The following is a 27,527-nucleotide window of genomic DNA, read 5'->3' on the forward strand; positions in this document are numbered from 1 at the left end:
CGACAGGACAGTGGAGTGGTTCATGCATCCCTCAAGATACTGCAGTCTTCTTTTCTGGCTTCCTCTCTGTCTTGTTGGAAACACTTGAGGAAAGGAAAGTTGAGCTGGGGACTTGGGAGTGAGAGAAGAAAACTGTGTTTCAAGACGTGAGGAAGTGATCTAGGTTAAGAAACTGGTACAGTTGATGCTAATGATGTAGCTTTTGTGTGACCTGCAGCTCTTGATCATTCTTGGGCTACCATCAAGGCTCTAGATTCCCTGTGTCCTTTCTTTCCCTGTTATTACCATACAGTTCTGCCTGTTTGCATCTTCACTAAAAGGTGATCAAGGGAGATTAAGGGAAAGTTCCATTTGGTCACTTGATTCCCATAACATTCTTGTGACGGCAGGATTCAATGGGACTTTGTTTTTTGTATTTTGTTTTTACTTATTAGTTATATATGACTGTAGAATGTATTTTGACATATTATACATATAAAGAGTATAACTCCCCATTCTTCTGATTGTACCTGATATGGAATTCAATGGGACTTTGGAAGTAAATATTTATAAAAAGGGTTATTTGTGCATTGCATTAATCTTGAGTGTTGTCCTTAGATTTGTGATTTTTACAGACCAGTAAAACACTCAAAATTATTTTAGTTTGCTAAATAAGGGGGAAAAAAGCCTTCCACCAAAAAAGTGTGTGTATGTACACATTTGTATTTCAAATTATACTTCAAATTATGGAATATACTTAAACTATTCATAAATTTCAGCTTTATGAAAAAAGACCAGATTTTCTGGGGTTTTTGTTTGTTTGTTTTTCAATGTACCATAGGCTGGGGAAAGCTTCCTTGGATGAGGACTGATCTTATACCAGTGTCTGAGAGTGCAGACCCGATGCTCTTATCTGACTTCATATTAGTTGGTATTTTTGATCCACAATGCTATTTTTAAAAATAATCACTGTTTAGATATACCTAAATAAATAAATCCATGCAGCAGTAATGCACATTATTTGGTGAACGTAAATCTTTGAAGTACCCAAGATTTATAAGTAGCTTAAAGTTGCATAAGTATTTCAGTCATTGACCAGGCTAAGGCATATTTTCCAGAAAGTTGAGAGGAACTTCACTGTGCAGTGAATTAAAAAAAAAAAATTAAAGTTTGAGAAATGGAATTCATAGAATGAAGCACAGAATGTAAATATTCTTAGTTCTGAAAAGTATGATTTTCTTTTTATCTTTTCTTTCTCCAGCCAATCGACTTTGAAACAAATAGGATGTTTGTCCTTACTGTTGCTGCAGAAAATCAAGTGCCATTAGCCAAAGGAATCCAGCACCCACCTCAGTCCACCGCAACTGTGTCTGTCACAGTTATCGATGTAAATGAAAACCCTTATTTTGCCCCCAATCCCAAGATCATTCGCCAAGAAGAAGGTCTTCACGCAGGTACCATGTTGACAACATTCACTGCTCAGGACCCAGATCGATATATGCAGCAGAATATTAGGTATGAAGTGCTGCTTATGGTATTTTTATAAATTACATTCTATTCTGTGTCGTGCATAAAATTTAATTTACCATTTGTGTATCAATTGAAGAAAAAGAAAATTTCCTTTGTTTATTTTTACCCTTTTCCTTTTTTAAGAGAAGGTAATTATTTAGCCTGTGCTTTTAAATTGAACACCTCAAAAAGTTGTACAGTCAGTAAATAGAGAACTTTCAGAAGCTTATGACATTTATCTCTCCTTCATGTCGGGAAGAAAATGAAACTTATGCCCAAACCAAAATCTAGGAGCTAATTATTTTTATTCCTTACCTGTGCAGTGAACTTATAAAATGTATCTGTGAAGATTTCCAACCTCAGCAAAATCTAATTTGTCCTTCCTGGTAAATGAATAGATGACGGGCAAAGCACACCCCATGAAACTGTTATCTGTAGCTCATGATGGTAATTCTTAAAATTAGCTGGCAATTTATTATTTAACTTTCTTCCAAACTGAAGTTAACAGATAACTGCATTTATCCTCTGTTTCTTCATACATTGACACCAAGATACTTAAATGGTTAATTAATAGTTGTATTGAAATTCTACAATTTTTACTTCTCAAAATATAGCACATTCTTCCAAACTGTGCATTGGTTATCTGACCTTGAAATGTTCACCTCCTACCTCCAGTAAAAATAGAATTTAAGCCGATCACTCTGCTCATACAAACTGGAGCTTGTGGGACTTGTTTGAAAGGATATTGCTCAGAAGCTTGGCCCAGTGTGGGAGATCCTAATAGGAATGGAATTATAAGAGATCTCTTCAGTGAGATTCATCTCTGCCATGATAAGGTGGTGAAACCAATTAGCAGTGGTCTGAGTTATCAAATTCAATTTCTTTTATAATTTCTCCTAAGTCCTATATATTAGATCTACTGCTTATTTGGAAAGTATATTTGAGCCATTTATCTGCACATTTTATATCTGTTGAAATAGACAAGAACCTCCATTGAAATCTGTCCAAACTACCTTAATGCACACTAGGGAGACTATGCTCTTTGTCTTGTACCTCAAATATCTATGGAATGTTTCCTGCATGACTGACCAAACACAACCTTTATGTACCTCCCAAAATCACTGCCACAGAAATATTTTCCATGTTAAAGCTCTATTTCTAACCATCATCTATAAAAATGAAAGTTAATGAGCTGGTTGTATTTTTGCAATTAAACCTGTAAAATGTGTTATCTTTTAAGCTTCACATCAAAAAAAAAAATTAAACTTACTGCACTTTCATTTTGTAGATACACAAAATTATCTGATCCTGCCAATTGGCTAAAAATAGATCCTGTGAATGGCCAAATCACTACAATTGCTGTTTTGGACAGAGAATCGCCAAATGTGAAAAACAATATATATAATGCTACTTTCCTTGCTTCTGACAATGGTATGTAATTAAATATATTTGTGGTATTATCCTGTACATTGGTTAAAGAGAGTAGAGCCTCATAATACATGCACACAAACCAAGATTTTCTATAATACCATATTGACTAGAAAATGGACCTTTATTTTCTTAGGCCCCAATTAAAAAAAAAAAAATTTCATTTCCTTGTGGACCTTCTTGTGTCTAATGAATGTTCTCTGGCTGTACACCTTCCATGGTAGCCTGGTATACTGATTATGAACATTCCTGTTCTGTCCTGCCACACTTTGATACCTGATTTACTACACTTCCAGTCAACCATCAGTGTCCCCAGACTCTGTGTTTTTGTGGTTGTTTTTGTTGTTGTTTTAGGTACTGGGGATAGAACTCAGGGGCACTCTACCACTGAGCCACATCCCCAGCCCTATTTATATTTTATTTAGAGACAATTTCTCACTGAATTGCTTAGCACCTCACGTTTTTGCTGAGACTGGCTTTCTACTTGCTATCCTCCTGCTTCAGCCTCCCAAGCCACTGGGATTACAGGAGTGCACCACCACACCCGACAGTTTCTGTGTTTTTTGAGTTGGTCTTTTTATATTTCTTGTAGTCAATCTGTTTACTGCCATCAGTATGTGTGTCTGTAGCAATTGTCCTATTTCTGATTCTCCGCCATTGTGTGCCATGCATCAGGAAGCTCTTAATTTAGGGTATAAATTGAGAGAAGTGAGAGTGTGAGCATTAGGGTGTTGGATTTTAGAATTGACACCTTTCGTATTTTCTTTTGCGGATCTCTGCTGGGTTTCAGTTGGTTGAGATATATAGGTAATCCACCTGTTTTAGATATCTAATATAAAAGGAACATATGAAACTTGATGATGAACTTTCTGGTTTTGTTAGCATTCAGTTTAACATGTGCTTGAGAATGGAAGCTCTGGAGTTCTGCCTGATCCCCAGGGCCTATCTCCACCTCTCCGACTGTCTTAGCATATGATTGGTGATGGGGTTTAATCTCTTTCCTTTTTTTTCCTGATGTTTTTGTTGGTAAATACACATAATGGTATTCACTCTGTAATGTTTTGAGGGAAATAGAATGACTTCTACATAGAAAATTGTACCTGGCACAAACTAACCACTTCAATAAACATTTCTTCTATTTTTGAGTGGTTTCAAAACTGAATCACAACCATGTTTTAAAATATTTTAGTGTTATTCTGTAATGGGAATGTTTAATAAAAATAACCTTTAAATTGGCGGGCAGGATGTGCCATTTGAAAAACATTGCCTGTCAACACTTTTGATAAGACCTATCTCAATGAACGTTTCCAAATCTTGTATAATAAGATTCAATGAGATTGCGATCTGAAGGAAATCCATGTGGCGACAGAGCCAAAACACTATTTCTTATCTTTTCTAATGAGACATAACTGTTCAAATGTTGAGAGTTGGACCTCTGTAGAAACAGCCTTGGCCAGTGTACCTCAGAGCATTGCTTTGGAGGTCTTTTTCCTTTGGAGCATTACATTTATACATTTGAGTTCATGTTGACAAAATCATACCCATGGAATTTATTCCATTTTTGTTCCCATCCTCTCCAACTTCCCTCTTTCCTTTCTTTCCCCCTATTCTCCTTCTTCCTTTCACTTGTTTATTTATTTACTTTTGGTAGGTGCTTTCTACATAAACGTGGAATTCTTCTGGTATATTTATATTTATGCACATGGTGTGATTTTTGTTAAATCATTCCACATCTCTTCCCTTTTCCATTTCCTCCTCCTTCTATCTTGATCTCCTTCTTCTACTCCACTGACCTTCCCTATATCTTTATGATATAATCTGGTCCCCTACCACCGTTCCCCCTTATTTTGCTCTAGCTCCTGCATGCAAAACATTTGTCTCTTGATTTTTCTGAGCACTAGTGTGTTTTATGCTTCCTTGTTGCATGGAAATAGTAGCTGTCATCTACATTACAACTTAAAGTAATGTATCTTGAACCATAATGTCGTGATATAAAGATTTACATATAAAGTGACATGTATGTTGGTTGTAAGTGCCTGCCAGGTTTTTCATTCACCCAGGTGATTTTTTGTTCTAATTGGAAGGTTATTTGATATGAGAGAGAAGTGAGCTTTCAGTCTACATAGCCGGGACACTTTGCATGTGCATTTCAATTTAAATCACAAAGTTGGATATAGAGCCTCAGTTCTGCTCCATAATGATTGGGCGAGTTCTTATATTCTCTCTGTGCCGTGGTTTCATTATTATTAAATTGTTTGACTGTTGCTTATTCTATAAAGTTGTTGTAAGAGTTAAGTAATCTTACATGTGATAATGAATGTAAAAGTTCTTCAAACTGTCAAATATCATAGTGGTGGTAACAGTATTGGGAAATTGGAACAGACACCCTGCCTTCCACCCTAAGTTCTCTGTGTTCTCAGAACTGTGATATTCTTCACAGAGGGTGGTAGAGATTTTTACTTATTCCCAGCTCAGAATGACATGTGCATGTGTACCTTCCTCATTGCATTACCCTGAGCAGGTCATCTAAATCTCTGGGCTTCAATATGTACTACTCTTAATAAACTATTTTATATACATATTATTTATTATTTATGCATGAATATTTATAATATGGGCAGAAGACCGAATTATCATATGAGATGGTAAAGACATTTTATAGTGGAATGAGAATGGATTTGGGGCCAGGCAGAGCAACCTTTAGTAACAATCCACTTATATATAATAGTATGTAGCCATGAGCAATTTATAGAGACCAAGGTTCCTCATCTGTTCAAACCTGCTTTGTTGGATTACAGCAAAATAATACAAAGAAAGCCATCCGATCTTTCTGAGTAGTTGACTGATCAATAACTATCACTTCTCTCTCCTAAGATGTTCCTTCCCCAAATGAGACCTGTGATTCTGTATTATTTGCTGTAGAGTATTGTATTAGGTCAGAGCCATTTTTGAGCTTTCAAAGCACTCTTGTGTTCTTTCATGCACACATGTCTTAGTTCTCCATCCAAAGGCTAGGGTCCACAAACTCTTGAGCCTTTGTCCTGCTTACCTGACATTCCACACAGTGCCTGGAGGAGTGTGATGTGCACAGACACTGAGTAATGGACAACAGGGCCAGGAAAAGTGTGGGACCCCATAGAGCCCTGTCGTCACCATGCTCACTCCCTACACAGTAGCATGGCAGTTCAAGGTCATGCCAAGAGGGAAGAAAGAAGTGGAGTTGTTCTGAAACAGTCCATTCAGATACTGTGACAACTAGATTTTTCCAGGGTAACACAGTGATTAGGGCAAGAAGGCTGGACGTTTGAGAATTTCACTGTAATTGAGACTTATTGGAGAGAACTGTTCAGCATCCATTGTAATTTTTCCTCCCTTTTTAGGAATTCCTCCTATGAGTGGAACAGGAACGCTGCAAATCTATTTACTTGATATTAATGACAATGCTCCTCAAGTGTTACCTCAAGAGGCAGAGACTTGTGAAACTCCAGACCCCAATTCAATTAACATCACAGCACTTGATTATGACATCGATCCAAATGCTGGACCATTTGCTTTTGATCTTCCTTTATCTCCTGTGACTATTAAGAGAAATTGGACCATCACTCGGCTTAATGGTAAGAACAGGTTAATTATTTGAATATATGTGCAGTTGAGAGGTTTTGAAACCTGGTATGAAAAGTTAATTTTTACGTGCTTCATAATCTTCTCATTAAATATATTCTAAAAGCTACTTAAAGTTTAAGTAAAATATTAAGAGCTCTTGAAGCCAAAAAAAAAAAAATGTTTTCATAATGCAGCAGCATTGTGATTCTCTTTATGTAGACAGTCAGGTAGGAGACACATTCTGGAAAAGACTGCGTTTTTGTTGCATTAGGTATTGATTATCAAACTGTATTTTTCCTCTTTTTGTACAGGTGATTTTGCTCAGCTCAATTTAAAGATCAAATTTCTTGAAGCTGGGATCTATGAAGTTCCCATCATAATCACAGATTCTGGTAATCCTCCCAAGTCCAATATTTCCATCCTCCGAGTGAAGGTTTGCCAGTGTGACTCAAATGGAGACTGCACAGATGTGGACCGGATCGTGGGTGCAGGGCTTGGCACGGGGGCCATCATCGCCATCCTGCTGTGTATCATCATCCTCCTCAGTGAGTATTAGTGTCGTCTCTTGGGTGTTAATTCCTTTGGCTTCTGGGATGTTCAGCAAAGGAACTTACTGCTTTTACCCTACAAAGTAACCTAAGTGGTCAGAAACTGAACCCAGTGCTCAGTCCTGCCTTGACTTCGGAGTAAGCTCTCCTTGACCTCTGAGCATTGTCTTGGGAATAAGCTTTCCTTGACTTCTGAGCATTGCCTCTTCAATCATAAACAGGACTGCCAAGTTCACCTGAGAATGGAAAGCCTTGGAGCATTCTTCCAAGCACTTACAGGTTTGCAACAAGCCTCCCCAGAATACTTCTTCCATGCCCTCTTGCCATTTTCTGATGCTGATTGCTTGGGGAGCTGTAAAACTCTTTTCATAGAAAAATGTTAAACAGTCCCAAGGTTGAGCACTTATCTTATGATTTGAGTATGAATTTATGGCATGTGGTTGATGATTTAGGAAAATAAGTATATTGCTTTCCTTCACTTTCCTCCGTACAAAGCACAGTCAGCAGCCTGCTCCAGTCATGCGAGGATCAAGGTATTTGTTTCTGAAGGGCTGCACCAAATAGTGAGAGATTGTACTTCACACACAGCACATTTGATAATAGAAATGATTACACAGCTCAATAAATTGTCTGTCTTTAGAGGAAGTATAGATTAAGGAATTGCTCCTTTTTAAGATACTTGGCAATCTTTGGTTCAGTGGAATGCAAGAAATTAACCACTGGAAAGTACTTTAGGAACCACTTCTAAGCATGCAGGTTAAAAGAAGAAATTGCCTGGGCCTTGTGTTTTATTGTGGAATAGCAGCAGGACTTAGTTTATTGTGCGATCATGCTTATGCACCAATCACTTTCTTGAAAATGTTGGCCATTTCTTTTATGTTTCCTCCATTTACAAGTGTTCTGGTAATTTAGAATTCTGTCCCTTTATTCTAAGCAATTACTATAGAAGCCTGAGCATTTTTTACTTCCTGTGTGGAGACTACTTTGGCTATAATTTGAAACCTGCATGCTATACTAATAATCCACTTGCTAGATTTAGCCCTGGAACAATGGCAAATGAGATCATGTATCTGGCTTTAAAAGGAGGATATTTACTTTTATGGCCAATAATAAAAATGTGCTCAAATAGGAGTCATTAAATCTTTTGTTTCAGGATGTAAACCGATACCCTCAGATTTTAGACAGAGCTCATTCCTAGATGTGCACTTAGGGACGAGTTTCACTTTCCACTGAAACGTGGCGTAGATGCCAGCCTTATCAAGAGAGACTTAGGTATGATGGATTGAGGCATGGAGAAGTGACTATGGCATTTTGAAGGAAAATGAATTGGTGCTGATTTTAACATCAACTCTGGAAAATTTATGGTTCCAGTCCTGGCACATAAGTGTGAAGCATGAAAGCCTAATATTATTTTAGTGCTCAAACTAATCCCCTCGCCTTCTTAGCTGAAACATGCATTTTGATAGAACAGAAAATGCAGAATAGTGTGGCAGGAAAACACAGCCCTTGGGAGTCAAGGAAAATCTCAAGATGCTATTCCTGATCTAGCTTCAATTTTTTACCCAAGTCATCTAAACAAGCACTTGTCACCTTGTCACACCAGAGAAGTACCTTTTTTTTTTTTTTTTTTAATACCAGGGATTGAACTCAGAGGCACTCAACCACTGAACCACACCCCATCCCTATTTTGTATTTTATTTAGAGACAGGGTCTTACTGAGTTGCTAAGTGCCTTGCTGTTGCTGAGGCTGGCTTTGAACTTGCAATCCTCACATCTCAGACTCCTGAGCCACTAGGATTACAGGTGTCCACCACCATGACCTGCAGAAGTGCCATTTTCTGTGAATTTAGAATTATAATGATGAGAGACTAATCTGCATTAAGCAGTGTCATAATTTATCTTACTGCTATTTTGTGTCTTCAGAATTTATGGAGTATTATATTAAAAGTATCTGAAGTATTGAGGCCAAAATGAAGACCAAAAATGATACTGTCCCCATGCATGGATAATGAAACTGAGGAAAGAGATGTTTACCCAGAGGGTTTGCAGGACACCAGATCATAGAGCCCAAGTGCACAAACTGAACCCAATGCTCAGTCCTGCCTTGACTTGTTTCTTTAAGTCTATGAGGCCAGAAATAAGTAATAGGGTAGGAAATGGATTACAAGCCTTTGACCCTTTTATATATATATAAATTATTAGTGTTGCAGACATGATTAGATAGCTCTGACTTCCAAATGATGCAATTACTGTGTTCCTATGTAGTCCTCGTTCTGATGTTTGTGGTATGGATGAAACGCCGGGATAAAGAACGCCAGGCCAAACAACTTTTAATTGATCCAGAGGATGACGTAAGAGATAATATTTTAAAATATGATGAAGAAGGTGGAGGAGAAGAAGACCAGGTGAGCAATATTTTGAATATTTTGTTTGTTTGTTTGTTTGTTATATCCATTCTACACTTGCTGTTAACTGAAGATGGAAGATATAGGAAAGGTGAGTTCAACTCTTTTCTTTTTTAATATTTAATTTTTAGTTGTAGTTGGACAAATACCTTTATTTTACTTACTTATTTTTATGTGGTGCTGAGGATTGAACACAGGGCCTCGCACGTACTGTTGGGCAAGCACTCTACTGCTGAGCCACAACTCCAGCCCCAATATTTTGAATCTTTAAAAGGAAATTTTATGACCAGATGGATTAAATGGTGGGGAAAGGGTTAATACATGGGGAAAGAAAAATGGCATCAGGTTTCTTTTCTGTTGTCACAGAATCAGTCAGTTGATGAATTCTTTTCTGTGTGCCACACATTTATTGAATTTTTTGAAAGCCCCAAATGTCATTGTATTTATTCTGTAAGAAAATCACTAGTGGTGATTCCAGGAACCTGGAATTTGAACCCAATTCCTGTAATAGATGTATGAATGAAAATATTTTTCTTCACAGTTTTTATTTAGTCATTTGAAATATAACTGAAAGTAGTTTTTACCTTGAGATCTAGATATTTGTGTGTAAGGTAGAAAAAGCACTAAACCTATTCATTCCAAACCATTTACTAAGCAAAGTTAGTATTCCAGGCATGATTTTAATCTCAGATGATACAGAGGTGGGAAGAACCAACAAATATTTGCCTTCAAGGGTCTTACACACGCAGAGAAATATTTGAAGTTAAGGACAACATAGGCCATCTTTGTGTCCATAGTGTCTATCACGGTGTCTAGCTCATAGTAGTTGTTTCAATAGCAGTCAAAATTTCCTTCTTGCTATCAAATCACAAAAGCTTCAGAATCACCGTGTACCTGTGGAACTGCAATCCATTTGAAGGATGAAAATTACCAATTCATGGAAAACAAACATCTTTGTGTGTTCAGAAACAACATTTTAGACATTTTAATAGCTAACCATTATAAGTTCTATACTACATACCAGACATTCTGCTGAGTACACTAAATGTCATTCTTTTAAATCTTTAAAACCTGTATTGTTACTATGAATATTTTTAGTGATAGAAAACTAAACCTAAGTTCGATTCTAAAAAACAGGAAGTAACACATGGAGGATTTTAGTTTAGGTTTCTCTGATGTCACTGACTAAACTATATACTATATATTATAACTTGACTGCTCTGATATACTTGCTCTTGAAATTATCTGAAGATATTAATGTAAGCCAAGAGAAATCATTAGGACTGGTGTGCCCTAGGTACATTTGATAGCTTGGTCATTTCTACTTACTAAAACAAAAGCCAGCAATAGCAGTCTGAAAAGAACTCAGAATTCTTGGGTTTTGCATTATTATCAGTAAATCAGAATGTACTTTGTCTTAAATCTATGGGTAGACATCATCAGTAGGGCTGTAGACTTGAATAAAAGCAAATGTTCACAAACTTATTGTTTCTTTTGCTTTTTCACTCCTTTGAGGAAATGATACATCACTTTGTGTTTTTTTAGAGCATGCTCATACCCTCCCTTATGTTTAATCCTTGTTTTAACCCTTTTATATTTGCACAAGATTGTGTGATTGGTTCCCAGTTTGTAACTTTTATGGCCAGGACTGAAACTCACATTTTCTCGTTTGCTTAGTTTACAATACCTCCACTCTCTCATTTAGAAGAGATGCCGGTTCAAAATATGTTGAAAACTTGACTCAAGCGTATAAAGCTGTTTTGAATGCTGACTAATTAAAATGGCTCTATAAATATACCCCAGGGTTTCTTCCTTATAAATGACTTTGAATTTTAAAATTCATGTTTGGCTTAATTCTTAATCTATCCTTTTTGCTTTCCTGGGCTGTATTCAAGATCCACAAATGTATATTGATCACATTCTCTCAGAAACTCTCTATTTTCATTATTTTATTTTTTCATGTCAAGGCATAAACCTAAAACCAACTCAATGAAGCTTCAGTAAAAATAGTAATTACTGCAAGGCCCCCAGTAATAACTAGATTCTGAAAAAAAAAAAAAAAACTGGTCCAGAGGCAGGACCAAAATAGTTCTCAGCATCTTAAGAGTGTGGACCAGGTTACCTGAGTCACCTGATCTGAATCTTTTTCTCCCTTCCACGTCAATTCTTTCAACAAATAGTTTAATAAGGGTTTCTTGTAATTATTTCAGGAAAGATGTATTTATTTTATTGACTTCACCCACTCAGGATGATGCCTGAGATCAGATGGTACAACTGAACCTGTGAGGGAAGGGGATACAGAATAATTCAGAAAAATAAAAGGCACAGGCCTCTAGGAGTCAGACTACTGGCTCAAGATCTAACTACCGATCCAGTTCCAATTTCCTTCCCAAGTCATCTGGGCAAGCACTTGTCCCTTGGAAAAGTGCCGTTCTCTGCATTTGGGAGTATAATGATGCCTGACCAACCTGAATAAAACCTCAACGAAACATTAACTTACTGCTGTTTTGTGTCTTCGGAATTTATGAAGCAGAATATGAAGATTTCTTAAAATTAACATCATAAATCTTCAACCTCTCCCTTTCCTGATCTTTCAAGTTTCGCAGGCTCCCACATAAACTCCTGGGCATGAATGTGTTGCTTCCTATCCACTCACCAAGCAGCTTGAAGGTTGTTGTGGAACTTTCTCGGCATTGTATTCATGGCTAATTTATGTAGTACTGGTCTTCCTCGGGTGTCTTTGCAGCTTCTTGGTTCATTGATGGTATCTTAGTTTAGCTCGAGGGCCTCCACTTGTCTTTGGTCCTCTGTTTTGATTTCCCTATGTAAGTCCTCACTGTAGACAATTGTAATAAAACAGTAGAATGCATTTGTTATTGATCTAATTTTTACCTCAGAATAACAGAATGAAACTTGTAGTTTAGGAATGTTCACCCTGGGTTCTGCCTCCCGGACTTCTAAGGTGGTTTCCAATGTTGCTGCCCTCACTTAGGGTGGGTCATCCCTGTCCTACCTCATCTTCCTGTCTCTGGCTGAACACCCTCATCCACTCTGTGGCATTTATCAGATCCAGACTTCTTCCTGAACATGTCGCTTTTGGGGCCCTGCACCCAATCTTTGGTGAATGCCCTTGTGCACTATATAGAGGTCCCTGGGAAGGAGTTAATGGAGGGCACAAGTTCCCTTAGGACACAGATGCATCAAGCCTGTCCACTCATGACCACTGAAGTGTTCTTCAGACTTTCAGTGATTCATCCTTAAACCTTTTAACAGCAGTTTCTTTTTTTTTCTTCCCTTCATTCCTTTCCAGGGATAAAAGCAGCTCTCAGTCCTCTCTCTCCTAGAAAGGGCTTGTCCAGTCCTATATTTTCGTTCAGAGAGGCCTCATTTTGTTCTGAGCTCTCTTAATGGTTTCACAAAACTGCGATTTGGTAACTTGTCTGACTTGTTCTTGGCACTAGAATGTGAATAAGAGCCTCATGACCTTCTAGATAGCCCAGCCAGAAGCAAAAGGCTTCCTGCAGGTCTGAATGTACCCACCACTCATATCAACCTTTGCAGGAGCCTACGGGGCTTCCTCTGTACCTCCAACCAGATCATAGGTCTGCTACCAAAAGCAACCAGTATTTTATCACTTCTATCGCTATAGATGAGCGCTCCCTATTTTTTTACTTTTATATAAATAGATAGCATTGGCACATTTGGGGCTGGCTTCCGTAACTCAACATCCTACCCACGAGATTCCTCTATATTGTCTGTAGAAGTAGTTCATTTTTTTTTTTTTTGCCATTGAGGAATAATATTCTGTTGTAAAAATTAAGCATTAGAATGATGATTACTTATCATTCTATTGCACCTGGACCTTTGAGTATATGCAGTTGGGTTATTATGAATAAAGCTCCTATGAACATTGCTGTGAATGTGTTTTTTGGTGCATTTCTCTTTTGTTCATGCGTGCAAAGTGAGCATGATCTGCCAGTTTCCCAGAGTAACTGTAAGTTTTGCATCTCTCCTTCCCACAGTGTATGGATTTTCTAATTGTCCCACATCTTCTTCCTTAGCACTTAGATTTTTTTTTTTTTTTTTTTTTAGTCTTTTTAACTTAAGGCACTCTAATGCTATGGGTCTTACTGAGATTTAATTGGGATTGTCCTGGTATTTTGGTTGTCATATTTATTTATTCATTTGTTTTGGTGCTGGGGATTGAAACAGTGTACCACTGAATTACATCCTATATCCCCAGACTTTTTAATCTTTTTACATTAAGATGAGGTCTTGCTAAATTGCTGAGGCTTAGCCTCCAATCTGTGGTCCTCCTACCTCAGCCTCCTGATTTGCTGGGTTTAGAGGCATTCAGCACTGCACCAGGCCCCATGGCGATGCTATCTTTCATGAAGTTTCTGTTCAGCTTGTCTACTCTTCTATAGGAATGTCCTTATTGATTTATAGGAGGTCCTTATAGAAATGAAATCTTTGTCAGATAAATGCATTGCAAGGAACTTTTCATTCAGTAGCTCACTCTTTTGTCCTCTTTATGATGGTGTCTTATGATGAGCAGAAAGTTTTAATTTTGATGAAGTCAAGTCCACTGTATTATTTTTTCCCATCGTGCTTAGTGTTTTTATATCCTATTGAAGAAAACTGTTATCTATTTCAGTGTAATGAATATTCCCCCAAAATATCTTTATATTATCTTATTTAAAGCTCTGTAATTTTACCTATCGTAATTGTGATAGGTAGTTATAATTTTGCCTTTTGTAACTTCTATATACATTTGTAATTGATTTTCTATCTAGTATAAGATATGGATCAGGAATTTGGGGGTTTGTTATGAATATCCAGCTATATTTACTAAAAAAAAAGTGATCATGGTTCATTGTCACAAAGCAAATAATCATACCTGTGTGGGTCTGTGGGTCAGCTTCTTGCTCAGTTTGTCTAATTTTGGTCTAATACCATATTGTTTTAATCATTGTCAGTTTCTAAAGTCTTGATACCTGATAAAGTCAATTCTGTAAGAGTATTATTCAAGGTTTTTTTCTAAGATTTTTGTTGGATTCTGTTATATTTTTTTTTCCTTAAGAGAAAAAAAAATTTAACAGTCTTACTTTCCTAAGTGTAAAGTGCTTCATTGTCTAAAGAGACATTCTTACTTTAAATCTTAAAATCATGGTTAATTCCTGAGAAATCTAGCTTTGCTGAAATAGACTTTACCTGTCTATATTCCATAATTCATTTGTGGCTTCCTGTTAGGAATCCTATTTCTTTGTGGTGTGCATTAAACCTTTTAGGCTATGTGGTGTAATTCATACTTTTCATTAGTATTTTGAAGATTTAGTCCTTGGAAATGGGACTGGTGCAATGCTATATTCTAGACAAGTCATAATCAGTCTTTATCACACTTAACTATCATTTTACAGAGCACATGTGTCTTCAAGGTGTGGGTGAGAATTATTCCAGAGTATGTGGACATGATTTGTGATAAGCAGACACAGGTCTGTCTGTTCTGTTTGGTGTCTGAGCTAGACAGTCTTTTAGTGGATCATTTTTACTACCACTGAATAGTATTCTCTTATAAGAATTAACCACATTTTGTTTATCCAGCTTTGGAGAATTGGTGGGGCTCGGAGGTCAGTTCAGGAAGCCGGTAAATACCAAGGGATGACTTTAGGTATCACAAGGGCAAGTCTGTAGCCACTGTCTCAAGGTCAGACTGAAACTGGCTGAGCAGAAACTCCTATTCTTCCTTCTTATTGTCAGCCAACTGATTAGAAAGAAATCAAAGCAAAACAGTCCTTCACCAGGATAGTCCTTATCTTCCCTGCCTTTGATTAGCATCTCTGTCTGCTTAAGTTCCATGCCAAGGTTGCTAATTTCCATTTTTTTAAGTAACCCTTACTTTATTTCCATTTTTTTTCTTTCCACATTTTTATTGACTTATTATAGTTATACAAAATGATGGGATTTTTTTGTTACATATTCGTATCACACAATCCACATATAACAACATAATTTGGCCAATTCACTCCCCAATACTTTCCCCTTCTCCCTCCCCTTCCCATCCCATCCCTTTCTTCTACTGATCTCCCTTTGATTTTCATGTGATTCTCCGACCCCCAGACACACATCTTTCTTTTCCTTTTTCCTGTCTAGTGTTCACATATGAGAGAAAACATATGACCCTTGACCTTCTGAGCTTGGCTTACTTCACCTAACATAGCAAGGTTGCTTATTTCTTAGCAAAATAAGATGAGCCTAAGAAAAGAAAGAACAATTCCCCTGTGTCTTTTTTTTCCTTTCTTGGGTGTTGTAGACATTCATCAGAACTTGTGGATATTCTGCTCAGGAGGCAGGGTTGGGCCCTTTTTGAATCTGGCCTTGGGTGGGTTCTGGCAGGAGCGTTATCTGGCTGTTGTGCAGACACTTTTAATATAATGTCCAGTCTCTTTTCAGAGGTCGGGGGTTCTTCTTTATCTGCTTTGCTATCACCAGCAGGCCTTTTGTTGGATCTGGAGTCATGTTTAATTACCCTCATTAGTAAATGTCCTTCAGTGCCCTTTTGGCCAGTGGGGCTGGTTGCAGATACAGTATCGCTCTCAGTGATCTCTGCATCTAGTTCCTTCCATAGGAGCAGCACTAATAAAAATAAAATAAAATCAGGGAGAATGTACAATACAGCTGATCACTCACTTCCCTGGGAGCCTCCTCTTTTAGCCCCAGGACATAAAACAGTTCCTCATGCTCTTTGAATCCTAGACTGTATTAGGATTGTTCTTATATTAAACAAGCACTTATCTGTTGTGTGATGTTTAGGACACTCAAGACTTACCTAAATCACTTGACCTCAGACAGCATCATTCTCATCAAGTTAGCAAGAGCTGCTATATGTCGTTCCCTGTGTGTTAGACACTGTACTAAGTGCATTACATCCATGATTTCACTAGACTTCCACTCACAGCAGTAAGAAAAGTAGGCACACACTGTTATCAGGTAGCAGAGTGATGATTAAATCCTCCTGTGCTTGCATCCAAAGAAGCTGGTATGTTCACCCCATCTTAGAACAACCTGGGCAAAGCTCATGTTCAACCAAACAATTAAAACACAGCCCGTGGGCATGTCCCCTCCTTGGAGCAGGCTCTAGGACACCCAGCAGCTTCTTTTGCTCTCAGTCTTGGACTTGGAAAGGTTCCCAGAGCCATAGGCTGTTGTGGGTACTCTTAGTCTGTGACAGAAGGTGCTGCGGTTCATGGTGGGGGAGCCCAAGTGGCCATGGGTGGATACACGCCGAAGCCCTTTGGGCCATGGGTGGTGACTCATGGGAGCAGTGTGAGTGTTGGGGAAGCAGGGCCTGTCATCTCCACAGGCAGAGTTGGCGAAGGAGATGAAAACTGACACTGTCAGAGCACAGGATGGGATGGAAGGGCCGAGTGGCCAACAAAAGGTCCCGTGTGCGTTTCCTCCTAACCACGCTGGGATTCTTGGCTCTCATCAATGTATCACATACCTTCTGCTGCCCCATTTCCCCCCACCTTTGGGCTAGTGAACACGGTGGGTTGCACATTCTAGAAGTGAGGACTCTGCCTGAATCCGCAAATTTGATTTCTTAAATTCTACCGATGTGCTCAGGGCTCGTGTTTAGGCATCTGGGGTGGTCTGAACACCCAGAAAAAGCACCTGATAGCCACCCTGATGGTTTGGATGCCAACATCTGAAGGACGGATTCTGTGTCACTTAAAAGTAACAGCCCACACCCTAAGGTCTGTTTATACACAGCCCACGGCTGTGTTTCATTTAGCCAGCGGAATTCAAAAATTGAAAAAAATTCACATAAAGTTCTTGTTTCCCAATCCTTTACAAAAATGGAAAGATCTAGAAACGTGGTCTGTGTTCTGACAGGGTGCAATTATCAGAAACTAAATAGAAGCTTTCTTCTTTAAGCAAGACAAGCATCTTCCAGCCAATTCTTTCTTTTTCTACCGGACCAGCTTGACTGGTTTTTATGATCAGCCTATACTTTGTAGATGTTTGTTTTTCAGACCCTGATTAAATTATATGCTACTTATTACTCTTTGAAATAATAAAAACAGATTCCTATGAGGAGAAGGTACCATGGAGTCCTGAAACCATAGGATAGTTTTCCGTATTACGGGTTTAAAAGAAAATAAAGTGGGTTAGCCACCCAAATGTATTTAGCCAGGTGTACTAGTTAAAATAGCTTACCACTATTAACTAAGACTTCAATGATGAAACCTAATTGAAATGTGTTTCTTGCCTGCCTCATAGTAAATGAGTGGAAGGTCATGGGTATCTGGTGTGAAGGAGGGAGCTTTGTTCCACATGGTCATTCAAGGACACCCTGTGCCCACAGCTCCACCTCCACACGTGGTTTCCAAGGCCACCCCATCCATATGGACTTGTAATCACTGGCTGGCAACAGGATGTGGAGGAGGATTTAGGGGCCAGGCCTGGAAATGGTACACATCACTTCTGTTCCCATGTCCCTGGGAAATATATTTTTGCTGTGCCACTATTTGAAAGAGGAATAAATGGGTTTAGTGATCAGCATCAGGTCTGTCCCCAACCCAGGTGAGTTGTCAAGAGTGAGGAGAGTTTTTAGGGAGGTTCTACAAGAACAGTTTTTACCCCACCAGCAACAAGCTGCATCTTTCTGAGCCAGAAGGAGGTGTGTTCCTAGACACAGTCAAGACAGAACGTTCCACACCTGATGAAAACAAGATGGGCCTGAAATCAGGATGAAGGGCTCACCACAAACCACGAAGGGTAGCTTCCCTTTACCTGGAGAAGGCACCTGGTACTTTGTGTCACTCTGGACTTTCTGTCATTCTCCTTTTCAGCAGGGCCCTTAGCACATGCACATGTCAGTAATCACAGGTAATTTCAGGAAAAAGGGAGACTTGATAGGAGTTCCTTTTAGTAGCCAGGGTTTCTAGAACTGAAAAGATCCAGATTTAATCTCTGTGTCAGTTGTCATTTATTTTTTTTGTTGTTGTTGTTGTTGTAGTTGTTGTTGTTTTGGGGTTTTTAGGGGGTTTTTTTGGATGAAATTGATTTCTCATGTGATTTGTAGAAATTAGTCTCAGAACTTAAGTGAACAAGATCTCCAGAATCTCCCTGACACAGAAAGTATGTTCAGCAGAGTTCAGGGGCCTCATGGAACACATAATTCCATGACCTGGGATTTGGCTTTTAGGAAGGCAGACTTTGAGAGCTGATGACTCAGTTTCTCCTGTCATTGCCCCTCCTACGTAACATTCTAAACTGCTGTAGCAATGAACTACCTCTACTTCTGTACTATACTGCTATATTTTCTTGGCTTAATCCATGTCTGCACCTGCTTAGCCATCAAGATTCATCTCAAGATACCTTGTTTGGGGGTCCCAGGCTAAACCAAGGCTCTCTCTGCTCTGGGCTCCACAGTATCCATGCCTCTCTATTTTGAACTGTTCAGCCCTAGTCCTAACCTTAGGCTGGTGACAGTAAGACTTGTCTTGGTCATTTTTTATTCTATCATTTGGACAGGTGGCACCTAGCAGCACTCAGAGAATGTTAGTTGAACAGCACTGGATCTTCTTCCTGCATTTCTAACTTGGTCTGCAATTCTACCTGCAGAATTAACGGCACTCCTGATCACTTCACTTTAATCCTTCAGTATCTCTGATTCCTGCAGGAAATGATGGCAGTGTTTTGAAATGCTAGGCTTTGTCAAATACCTATGCTATATCATGTGATGTACTATGTTTTTAGTTTGCATGTCTCTTATGACATTTTTCCCAAAGCCTCTATGAAGTGGCAATGCTACTAGTCCAGTTTCAAACCCAGGTGTATACATCTAAAGAGTTCAGACTCTTATGCACTGTGCTGGAGACCCTATGGTGGAAATTTTATTTAGTCTTACTGACTTATAGTGGGCAGGTGATACTGGATAAGACCAGCAAGGCTGGGGGCTAGACCACAGCTTATTAAATGATCCCTAGAAATCTGGCTTTAGACTAGGCAAAAGGTAAGACCCAACTAATTGGCTAAGTGTGGCTTGCAAAATTGAGCACATTAACAAAGTTTAAATCTGGACAGTCAATCTGAGCAATCAAATTACCAAAACAACAACATATAAATTTGGACAACAAAAACTAAAATCGGAAATCCAGGCAAGATGCCTAGACAAGGGAATGGAACGTGGATACAAGATAGTTCCTTGGGGCCAAACAGGTACTTCTCTGAGTCAAGAGATCACAGAATGAGCCAGGAGGTCTCTATAGACACCATGCCCATCTCAAGAAGCAACCCCACGTTAGGCAAACAAGCTCAGCCATCTGACCCAAGTGGAGAATGAACTTGCATAACTCAACCATGATGTATTTAATTCCTTTAAATAATTGTTATATAAAATAATTTTGCTTTATAAGCAAACTCTCCAATCTGGACATAATTGGAGACCACTTTCAATGTTTTCATTATTGACTAATAATGCTTTGTTAATAACATTTCCGTGTTATTCATACATTTATGCCCACCTGCAAGCAATAGTATATTTTATTTATTGAAATGATTTTACAGGAGCAGAGTTTCACCAGGAATTGGATTAATACATTACCATTCCCTTTTTGCATGCCATTCTCAACACACTTATTGGCAGGGGACGAATACTGCTAGGCTACAAACAACACATATTCTGGGCCAGTCAGTACCCATCTCTATTGCTTATTAAATAGCTTTAATGTGTATATGATTTTCACCTGAGTCTTTGCTATTCCTGTCGCTTCATGTGACTGAACATAATATTTTAAGTAACTGATTTTAATATTCATTTCTCCTGACTAATCATAAACTTATTATACTGATGTTTGGGATAATGATAATTTATCAATAGCCCCGTAATAACAAATGATAAGGATTTGAATACCAAGTAGGGGTCAGCACTGTGCAAAAGGGGGAAAAAAAGACTTAAGATGCCAAAATGCTGTTGGTCAAAGTTTGACCTGCATCCATCCTATTTTTATGAACACAGATTTACTGGAGCAGAGCCATGAGCCATGCCCATTGTTGACATATTTTGTATGCCACAGCGGCAGGAGAATTGAGATATTGCAAAAGAGCTTGTGTGGCCCCAAAAGCTTAAAATATTTACTATGTGGACCTCCCAGAAGATGTTTGTTGAGCATTGCTATGGAGTCCTCATTAGCTTTTTGTGTGTGCAAAGGTTGAATACTAACTATTAAGGTTAGCCCAGGCAATTTATGCAGTCTGCTGAAGGTCACACATTTAAGCTGTGAGGAAGCCGGGCTTTGAATCAAGGTACTCTGACTTTAGAATACATTTTCTTTAAGTTAATACCATGATCTGAAAAACAAAACATATTCTTCTTTAGGAAATTCCCGAATGATCTGTCATAATCCCGGGAAGGATTTCCATTCTCTCTCACCATATTCCCCACCAAATGTTGCTGTTTCTTTATTATCTGTTTTTATGTCTCCTTCAAGATCAAATAATAGGTCATGCTAAGATAGAATGACTTTGATCTTTTACTGAGCAGTGACTTCTTTTTTTTTTTTTTTTTTTTTTGAGGAGAAGTTGGTTCTCAGGGTTAAATATGGAATGGAGGATACATTCAATGGCTATACTTTTATCTTCCAACATAGAGAATGCTTGGGGGCATTAAGGAATATATCCCTCTTTGTGGGCCTGTGACTGAATTGCATAGAAAGCATGGCACATTACAGCCAGGCTCCGTGGGGCATGCCTGTAATCCCAGCAGTTCTGGAGGAGGAGACAGGAGGATTCTGAGTTCAAGGCCAGACTCAGTAAAAAGTGAGGCACTAAGCAACTCAGTGAGACCCTGTCTCTAAATAAAATACAAAATAGGGCTGGGGATGTGGATCACTGGTCAAGTGCCCTTGAGTTCAGATCCCAGTACTCCACCCCGAAAAAGGGAGAAATTATAGACATTAGGCGAGAAAAGATATTTCAGATTCCCAGAAGCATGTTGTTTTTTGTGAAGGGGGTCCCTGTACTGGACCCCAAGGCTCAGCGCATCCACATCTTCCTTTCCTGTAGCAGCCCCTCCTCCACAGCTCTTGATATCTTCACTCCCCGTTTCCTGTGATAATTGAGATACTCTACTGCTTTAATGATTTGGAGGTCAGTAACCACGTCTGTGACCCAAGAGGCTCTTAGAAAGTATTTGTTGATTCAAAGTGAATTGTGCATTGGCTGCATTTTTCCCAAAAGAATATGCCAAAAATTCACAATGGGAAATGCATCGTGGTAAAATTTCAACAGTGCCAGTGTTCTGAAACAGAACCATAATTTTTGTACCAAAGAAAGAGCCTTCAGCTCATGCACAAATCTGAGAACAGATAGCATTTTGAAAGATGCTATGTGGAACCCCATTCACAGGAAGCCAGGGAAACAGGAACAATGAACCGGTCCCTCGTAGTGGGACCTCAGCTTTGTGGAAAGCTACATTGATTTTGCTGGAGAATTATATCCATTTTCTCTCATGTTAATAAAAAAATGTCTATGAATATAGAGAATGGGAATCTTCATCTGCTTAAGTTCTCAAGTTATTTTGATTAAGTTTACAATTCAATTCAGAAAGGCTTTTAGGAAATCTTTTATTTGGGGGGGACCTTTAATAATCCATATGATTTATTTAGTTTTTCGTAGCATTTCACCTGTGTAAGATGGCTACCATCATAATTATACTTTGCTAAGAAAAATTAGGTTGTAATGTAACTTACATAAAGCTTGCAAGGGTGTTTGACTTACTTGTCAGGAGTTATATAGTTATATGTTGACACCTTATCATTATTTTACTATTTTATTCAATTATTTTAATAGAGAGTGAGATAACAATGTTCTTCTCCACTTTCCATTACTTTTTGCACATGCCACAGTCAGCTTTTTTTCCAGATACATTGTTTTTCCTTGAGAATTATATGTCTGCTTTTATTTCTTATGGTCACTCTGTCTTCAGACATTAAAAGAGATTGAAACTACATCTGCATGGGAATTCTAAGGTTATGAAACCTTTGCTGCTATGAAAGGAAAGTACCTACTCATGCCAATCCTTGCCTAGGACAGAGCAATAGGTTTTCCTCACTGGTTCTCAAAAGAACCATGAACTTCAAGTGCCCACCCATCTCCTCCACATGCCAGACCCTTGCTGGGCCCAAGTGAGGATTCCCTGTTGCGTAGGCAGCTGGAGCCTGTTCTAACCAACTGTGTAGGGCCCTCAGGACTCAGGTCTCTCCTATCTCACTTACCACAGCCCAGAGCCTCCTTAGCATCAGCATCTCAAATTTTCCTTTCATGCACTGAACCCCCCTCATGGCTTCCTCAGTTAATAAACTAAATGGAGCATTTCTTTGCTCAGCCAACTATTTGTTGGTTTTCCTGGGCACTGCTTAATGAGTCTGTGACCTTGGTTGAATCATTGGTCTCGCTGAACTGCTTTGATCAACAGGTGGGAGCAATGACCTTTGATTGAGGGGTTTCATTTGTATGACATGAGACACCACATGAAGTACCTAGTGTCATTCCTCACAGGTGATGGAACCAAAGTTGGCTTCCTTGTTCACCCTCTCAGAGCTGAAAATGGTATTTGCCATTCAGCAGGCACTCCCTGAAAGGAAGAAAGATAAATGAATAATTTTGTTTTCCCCTGAAATAGTCAAAAATCACATCCTGTAGATTCTGTCTGCAAGGGTAGTTTCCCAAAATATTTGCCTGGGATTCCAGAATTGCAATTTATTCTGATGCTCTTTTATTTTATTTACTTTATTTTTATTTTATTTTATCAAGCAAAACCTAATGTTCTAACCTAGATTTTGCAGTTATTTTCTGAACTAATTATAAATCATTGCAAGTAGTGGAATATTTTCAAGAAAAGCCAGAAGCAGAGCTTTAGCTATTTATTAACTTCTTACTAACTTTCCCATAATTAAATCACTCTTAAGACATTTTGAATTGTAGAGAAAAGAAAATGCTGTTACTTGCAATGTTAGTATTCTAAAAACCCTAAATCCATGTCTACTTTTAATGTCCATTGCTAGTTAACACATATTCCACACATTAGTTTAAACAAGATTTTCCTTGGCTTTCACTGGAAAATTAAATTTCTTTGGGAAGCTAACACTGTCAAAGTTGACAGTCGTAAGAGAATTTTCAGATCAGTTCTTTCTCCAGAGTTTTAGGAACCAAGTAAAGATTTCTCGTTGTTTATAATCCTCAGAAGTAAGACCATGAACCCAGAGATCTTGAGAACATTTTCAGTCTCTGTAATTCCCATTATAATTCTCATTCTACACATTGTAATTTGTGTGTTTAAGTAGAGCATTATGGGATTGTAAAGATGTATAATTTAGGAAATTCACATAGGGCGACCTTTTATCAAAAGGTCTAAAATTGGACCTTCAGATCAGACTGTAGCTGTATAACACAGATGGACGTCAGCAGAAAAGCCCTTCCCTGTGAGTTGAGGGCACTTCCACGTGCTCCTTACCACCATCAGATTTTTATATCTTACACTGCAGTAGACAAAGAGGAGCCATCACGGAGATGTATGTTTTAACCATTTCTAGTTTCCTGCACATGGATGGCTTTATGACTCTTCTTTTGATTCCATTGTAGTTGAGGAACTTCATAGGTTTCTATAAACTATGGGAGAACTCACCATGGACCTTGGCAATGATTCTTGGCAGTGATTTTTCAGAACTGAAGTGTGAAATGTAGCAGAACACGTGAGATCAGGGTTCATTCTCCCCGCCCCCTTTGTGAATTACTGCTAATGTGTAATGTGATCTGAGCACATTTCTTGCATTGGCTGCTCTTTTGATATCTGGGAGGAAAATCATTAATGAAGTTTTATTCAACTCTTATTTTGTATGAATGCTTTCTGTAGGTCTGGCACATTGTGAATTAAAAGGACTGAGCCGAACCAAAGAAGTTTAAGACAGTTCCTGTTCTATGGTTCTTATGGTAGTAGGAAATAACTATGGATAAAGAAAGATCAAAACCTGAGAATTAACATGCTCTTATTTAATAATAAGTAAGCTAGATACGCAGTAGTAAGTGAAGCAGGAGGGGAGGAGACACTGACCTTGTCCAAAGGAAAGAGCTGCTATCAGTGGCAAAGCATTGTTATGTAAAATGTGAGCTCTCTTTTGGCAGATCTTCCTATTTTCAGGTGAGATATCCCTATGTTCAAATGTTGGTGACTTATTTGAACATTTATGAAACACTGGTGGCCAATCAAAAAGCATTTTTAGCATGCCTGTGATCCAGCAGCTCAGGAGGCTAAGTCAGGAGGATGGCGAGTTCCAAAGCAACTCAGTGAGACCCTGTCTCTAAATAAAATGCAAAATAGAGCTGGGCATGAGCTCAGTGGTTGAGTGCCCACAAACTCAATCCCCAGTACTTAAAAAAAAAAAAAAAGGTATTTTTATATGCAACCTTAGGATATAGTGAATTTTATGAGAAGTTCAAATAAAGATTCTTTCCAGGTACAGAATATCACAGGCAAAGACCACGTTAGTGTTTTGTTTTTAATTTTTTGTTTTTGGTTGTATAAAAGAGATGCCTCCATATTCTTATCATTGTTAAACTGAACTATCATATAATAAATCCCAGACTGTCAAGGGATATGTCACCAGATAAAAGACAGTCCTTAAACACCAGATTCAATTACCTGTTTTTGTGTGATTCAGACTTCTAATAAAGGTTTTTCTACCCTTGGGGTAACACATTTACTAACTGTCATCAATACACTTATCAGTATTTTCCCCTCTAGGAAAAGCTTTTGGTAATTGTTAGAATGCACACTTATTCACGATTTACCCCACTCTCCTGTGCTTGGTGGTTATCCAATTAAACATGGCCTGGGAAACCAGGCTTCATAGTGTGAAAGCACTCAAAATTCTCCAAATAAATCTCTTTTTATCTGGTATAGCATGTGAACATTCCAAAGGCTTTCCCATATTGTCTCATGTAGGCCTTTAAGATATTCTAGGACTCACAATGATAAGTTCTATAAAATTGAAAACAGAGCACATTTGTGTAAGGTCAGGCTGTTTTCATTCATTTTCTGTGAATGACTTGAACTCTGTCCTGACAGCATTCCCATGCCTTTGCTCATGTTCCTGATTCAGCAGCGCTTTCTCCTTAGCCCAGTTACAGTTCAGGGTTCAAATCTAAAGCCAGTTTTCCCTCAGAGTTCTTTATATCTCACGAGAGACCAGGTTTGTGTGTCTCCTGCTCTGTGGGCATCCACCTCACCTTCCACATCATGTTGCACTCAGGAGAGGCAGAGCTTTTCATCATGGTACCTGTCAGGCTGGATGAAGCTCTCGGCAAGGGATGACTCTTGGGGAGTGTTGTCATGATCAGAGCATCTCCAAGAGCAAGGAATTAAGTCAGATACATCAAAGACAGATGCACCTAGATTCGATTCCCATCCAAATCACGTACTAGCTGCGTGGTGGTGGCAATGTCTTCATCTTTCTTCTAAAGAGTTGATAATAAAACTTGCTTCGCGGGTTTGTTAGGAAGTATGAGTGGTGAGAAAACCTTGTCTGGAGTCTGCTACAGTGTCTGGCACATAGTGGGTCTGAAATTGAGTGACCCTCGTCTCCTTCGTCTCCTTCTTAATCATTCCTCACAGCATTCTTTTTTGTTCCTGCTCATCTATCTAGTTCATTCCTCCCTAAATCCAACCTTGTAACTCAGTCTGGATTCACAGTCACAGGTAACCGCTAGAAGAGCCAGTCTGTGGAGTCCAGTGCATTTGAAGTCAGAGTGTGTTCCTATACCTTCATAGATCTAGGACCATAGGCAACATATTGAGTTACTTGAAACTTGGTATCTTGGTCTCTTAAAAGGGGATGATAAAATGTGTTAAGAAGATTAAATGAGCAGACATGTGTAAAACACCCAGAATACTGCCAAACATGGTAACATGTTCGAGTGTTGAATAAATCAAAACCGCTATAGAGATGTTGAGAGGTTTGAAGCTGAGCCCAGACAGAGAGGTCACTAAAGACTAAAACCAAGAAAGTACCCGAAAATCAGTACTCTCCTAAAATGTCAGTGTTGAATTGGAGCATCTTGGTTAAGCTGGGGATATGACATTTTATAGCTCCAAAATTTAGAGGTTTCAAAAGGACAAAGCAAATGCCCCAACCTAAAATTTCAATTCAGTTCCACCTCTGGTCAGTGTCTTTATACATCCCCAGTGTCTTTATACAGTTGGCTGATGCAGTAGCTGAACATAGTTCTGAGGGCTCAGCCTGTGCCCAGAGCATCCTTCTTCACGGGTTCTGCTCTGCCTCTTTGCAAGTGGACAGGCTGCTTTTCCAGGACATTCCAGAGGGCTGCATTGGAAGGAACTCCACACTTCCTGGCCCAGCCCCCCTAGAGTAGAGGTTGGCAAACTCTTTCTATCAAGGGCCAGATAGAAAAGGGTTCAAATTTGGGAGACTGCATATAGTCCTGGTAGCATATTCTTTGTTGATATTTTAAGTAATCCTTTGAAAATGTAAAAGCCATACTTAAGGAAAAATAGGCCACAGATGAGAGGGCTCACAGACTGTAATTTGTGGACTCTGCTCTAGACCAAGAGAGGGAAAGGGGGACCTAGGATGCCTTCAAAACCCTGATGCACCGATGCCTTCCCTTAGGGAACAGGAGAAAGCCCCCTCATCACTTTTATCTATTTATTTTTTAATCTTAAAGACATTAGGTTAGTTCTTTCCTTCCGTGGTACAACTATATGTTCTCGTCGGGTTTTTTTTTTTTTTAGTCATTTTATGGAGAGACCTCATCACACTGCTGTTTCCCATTGGGAAATGATGAGGCACGGTTTAAAGCAGATGGAGCACAGACTGTAGAAATGAAAAACACAGAAGAAAGAGCTGTGTGAAAGAAATATTTAATCATAACATGAAAAACTCCTAGTGGCAACTTTTCCATTATGTTAAATTCCACTCATTTCTATGCATTCTGAGTATGTGTTTAAAAACAAAGGTTGGAATTTTCCATC

The 27,527-nt window shown here is 38.7% G+C and overlaps 1 protein-coding gene across 1 annotated transcript in view; it reads left to right on the forward strand.

The window, feature by feature from the left end:
* Positions 1-27,527, forward strand: part of Cdh2 (cadherin 2) — a 207,993-nt gene that overhangs the window by 168,964 nt on the left and 11,502 nt on the right. The window contains exons 10-14 of the mRNA XM_077792266.1: positions 1,241-1,494; positions 2,777-2,919; positions 6,297-6,530; positions 6,831-7,064; positions 9,333-9,472. Coding sequence (XP_077648392.1) covers positions 1,241-1,494; positions 2,777-2,919; positions 6,297-6,530; positions 6,831-7,064; positions 9,333-9,472 — 1,005 coding nt within the window. The remainder of the gene's footprint in view (positions 1-1,240; positions 1,495-2,776; positions 2,920-6,296; positions 6,531-6,830; positions 7,065-9,332; positions 9,473-27,527) is intronic.

Source organism: Urocitellus parryii, chromosome 13 (genome assembly GCF_045843805.1).
Source record: "Urocitellus parryii isolate mUroPar1 chromosome 13, mUroPar1.hap1, whole genome shotgun sequence".
Classification (NCBI taxonomy): Eukaryota; Metazoa; Chordata; class Mammalia; order Rodentia; family Sciuridae; genus Urocitellus; species Urocitellus parryii.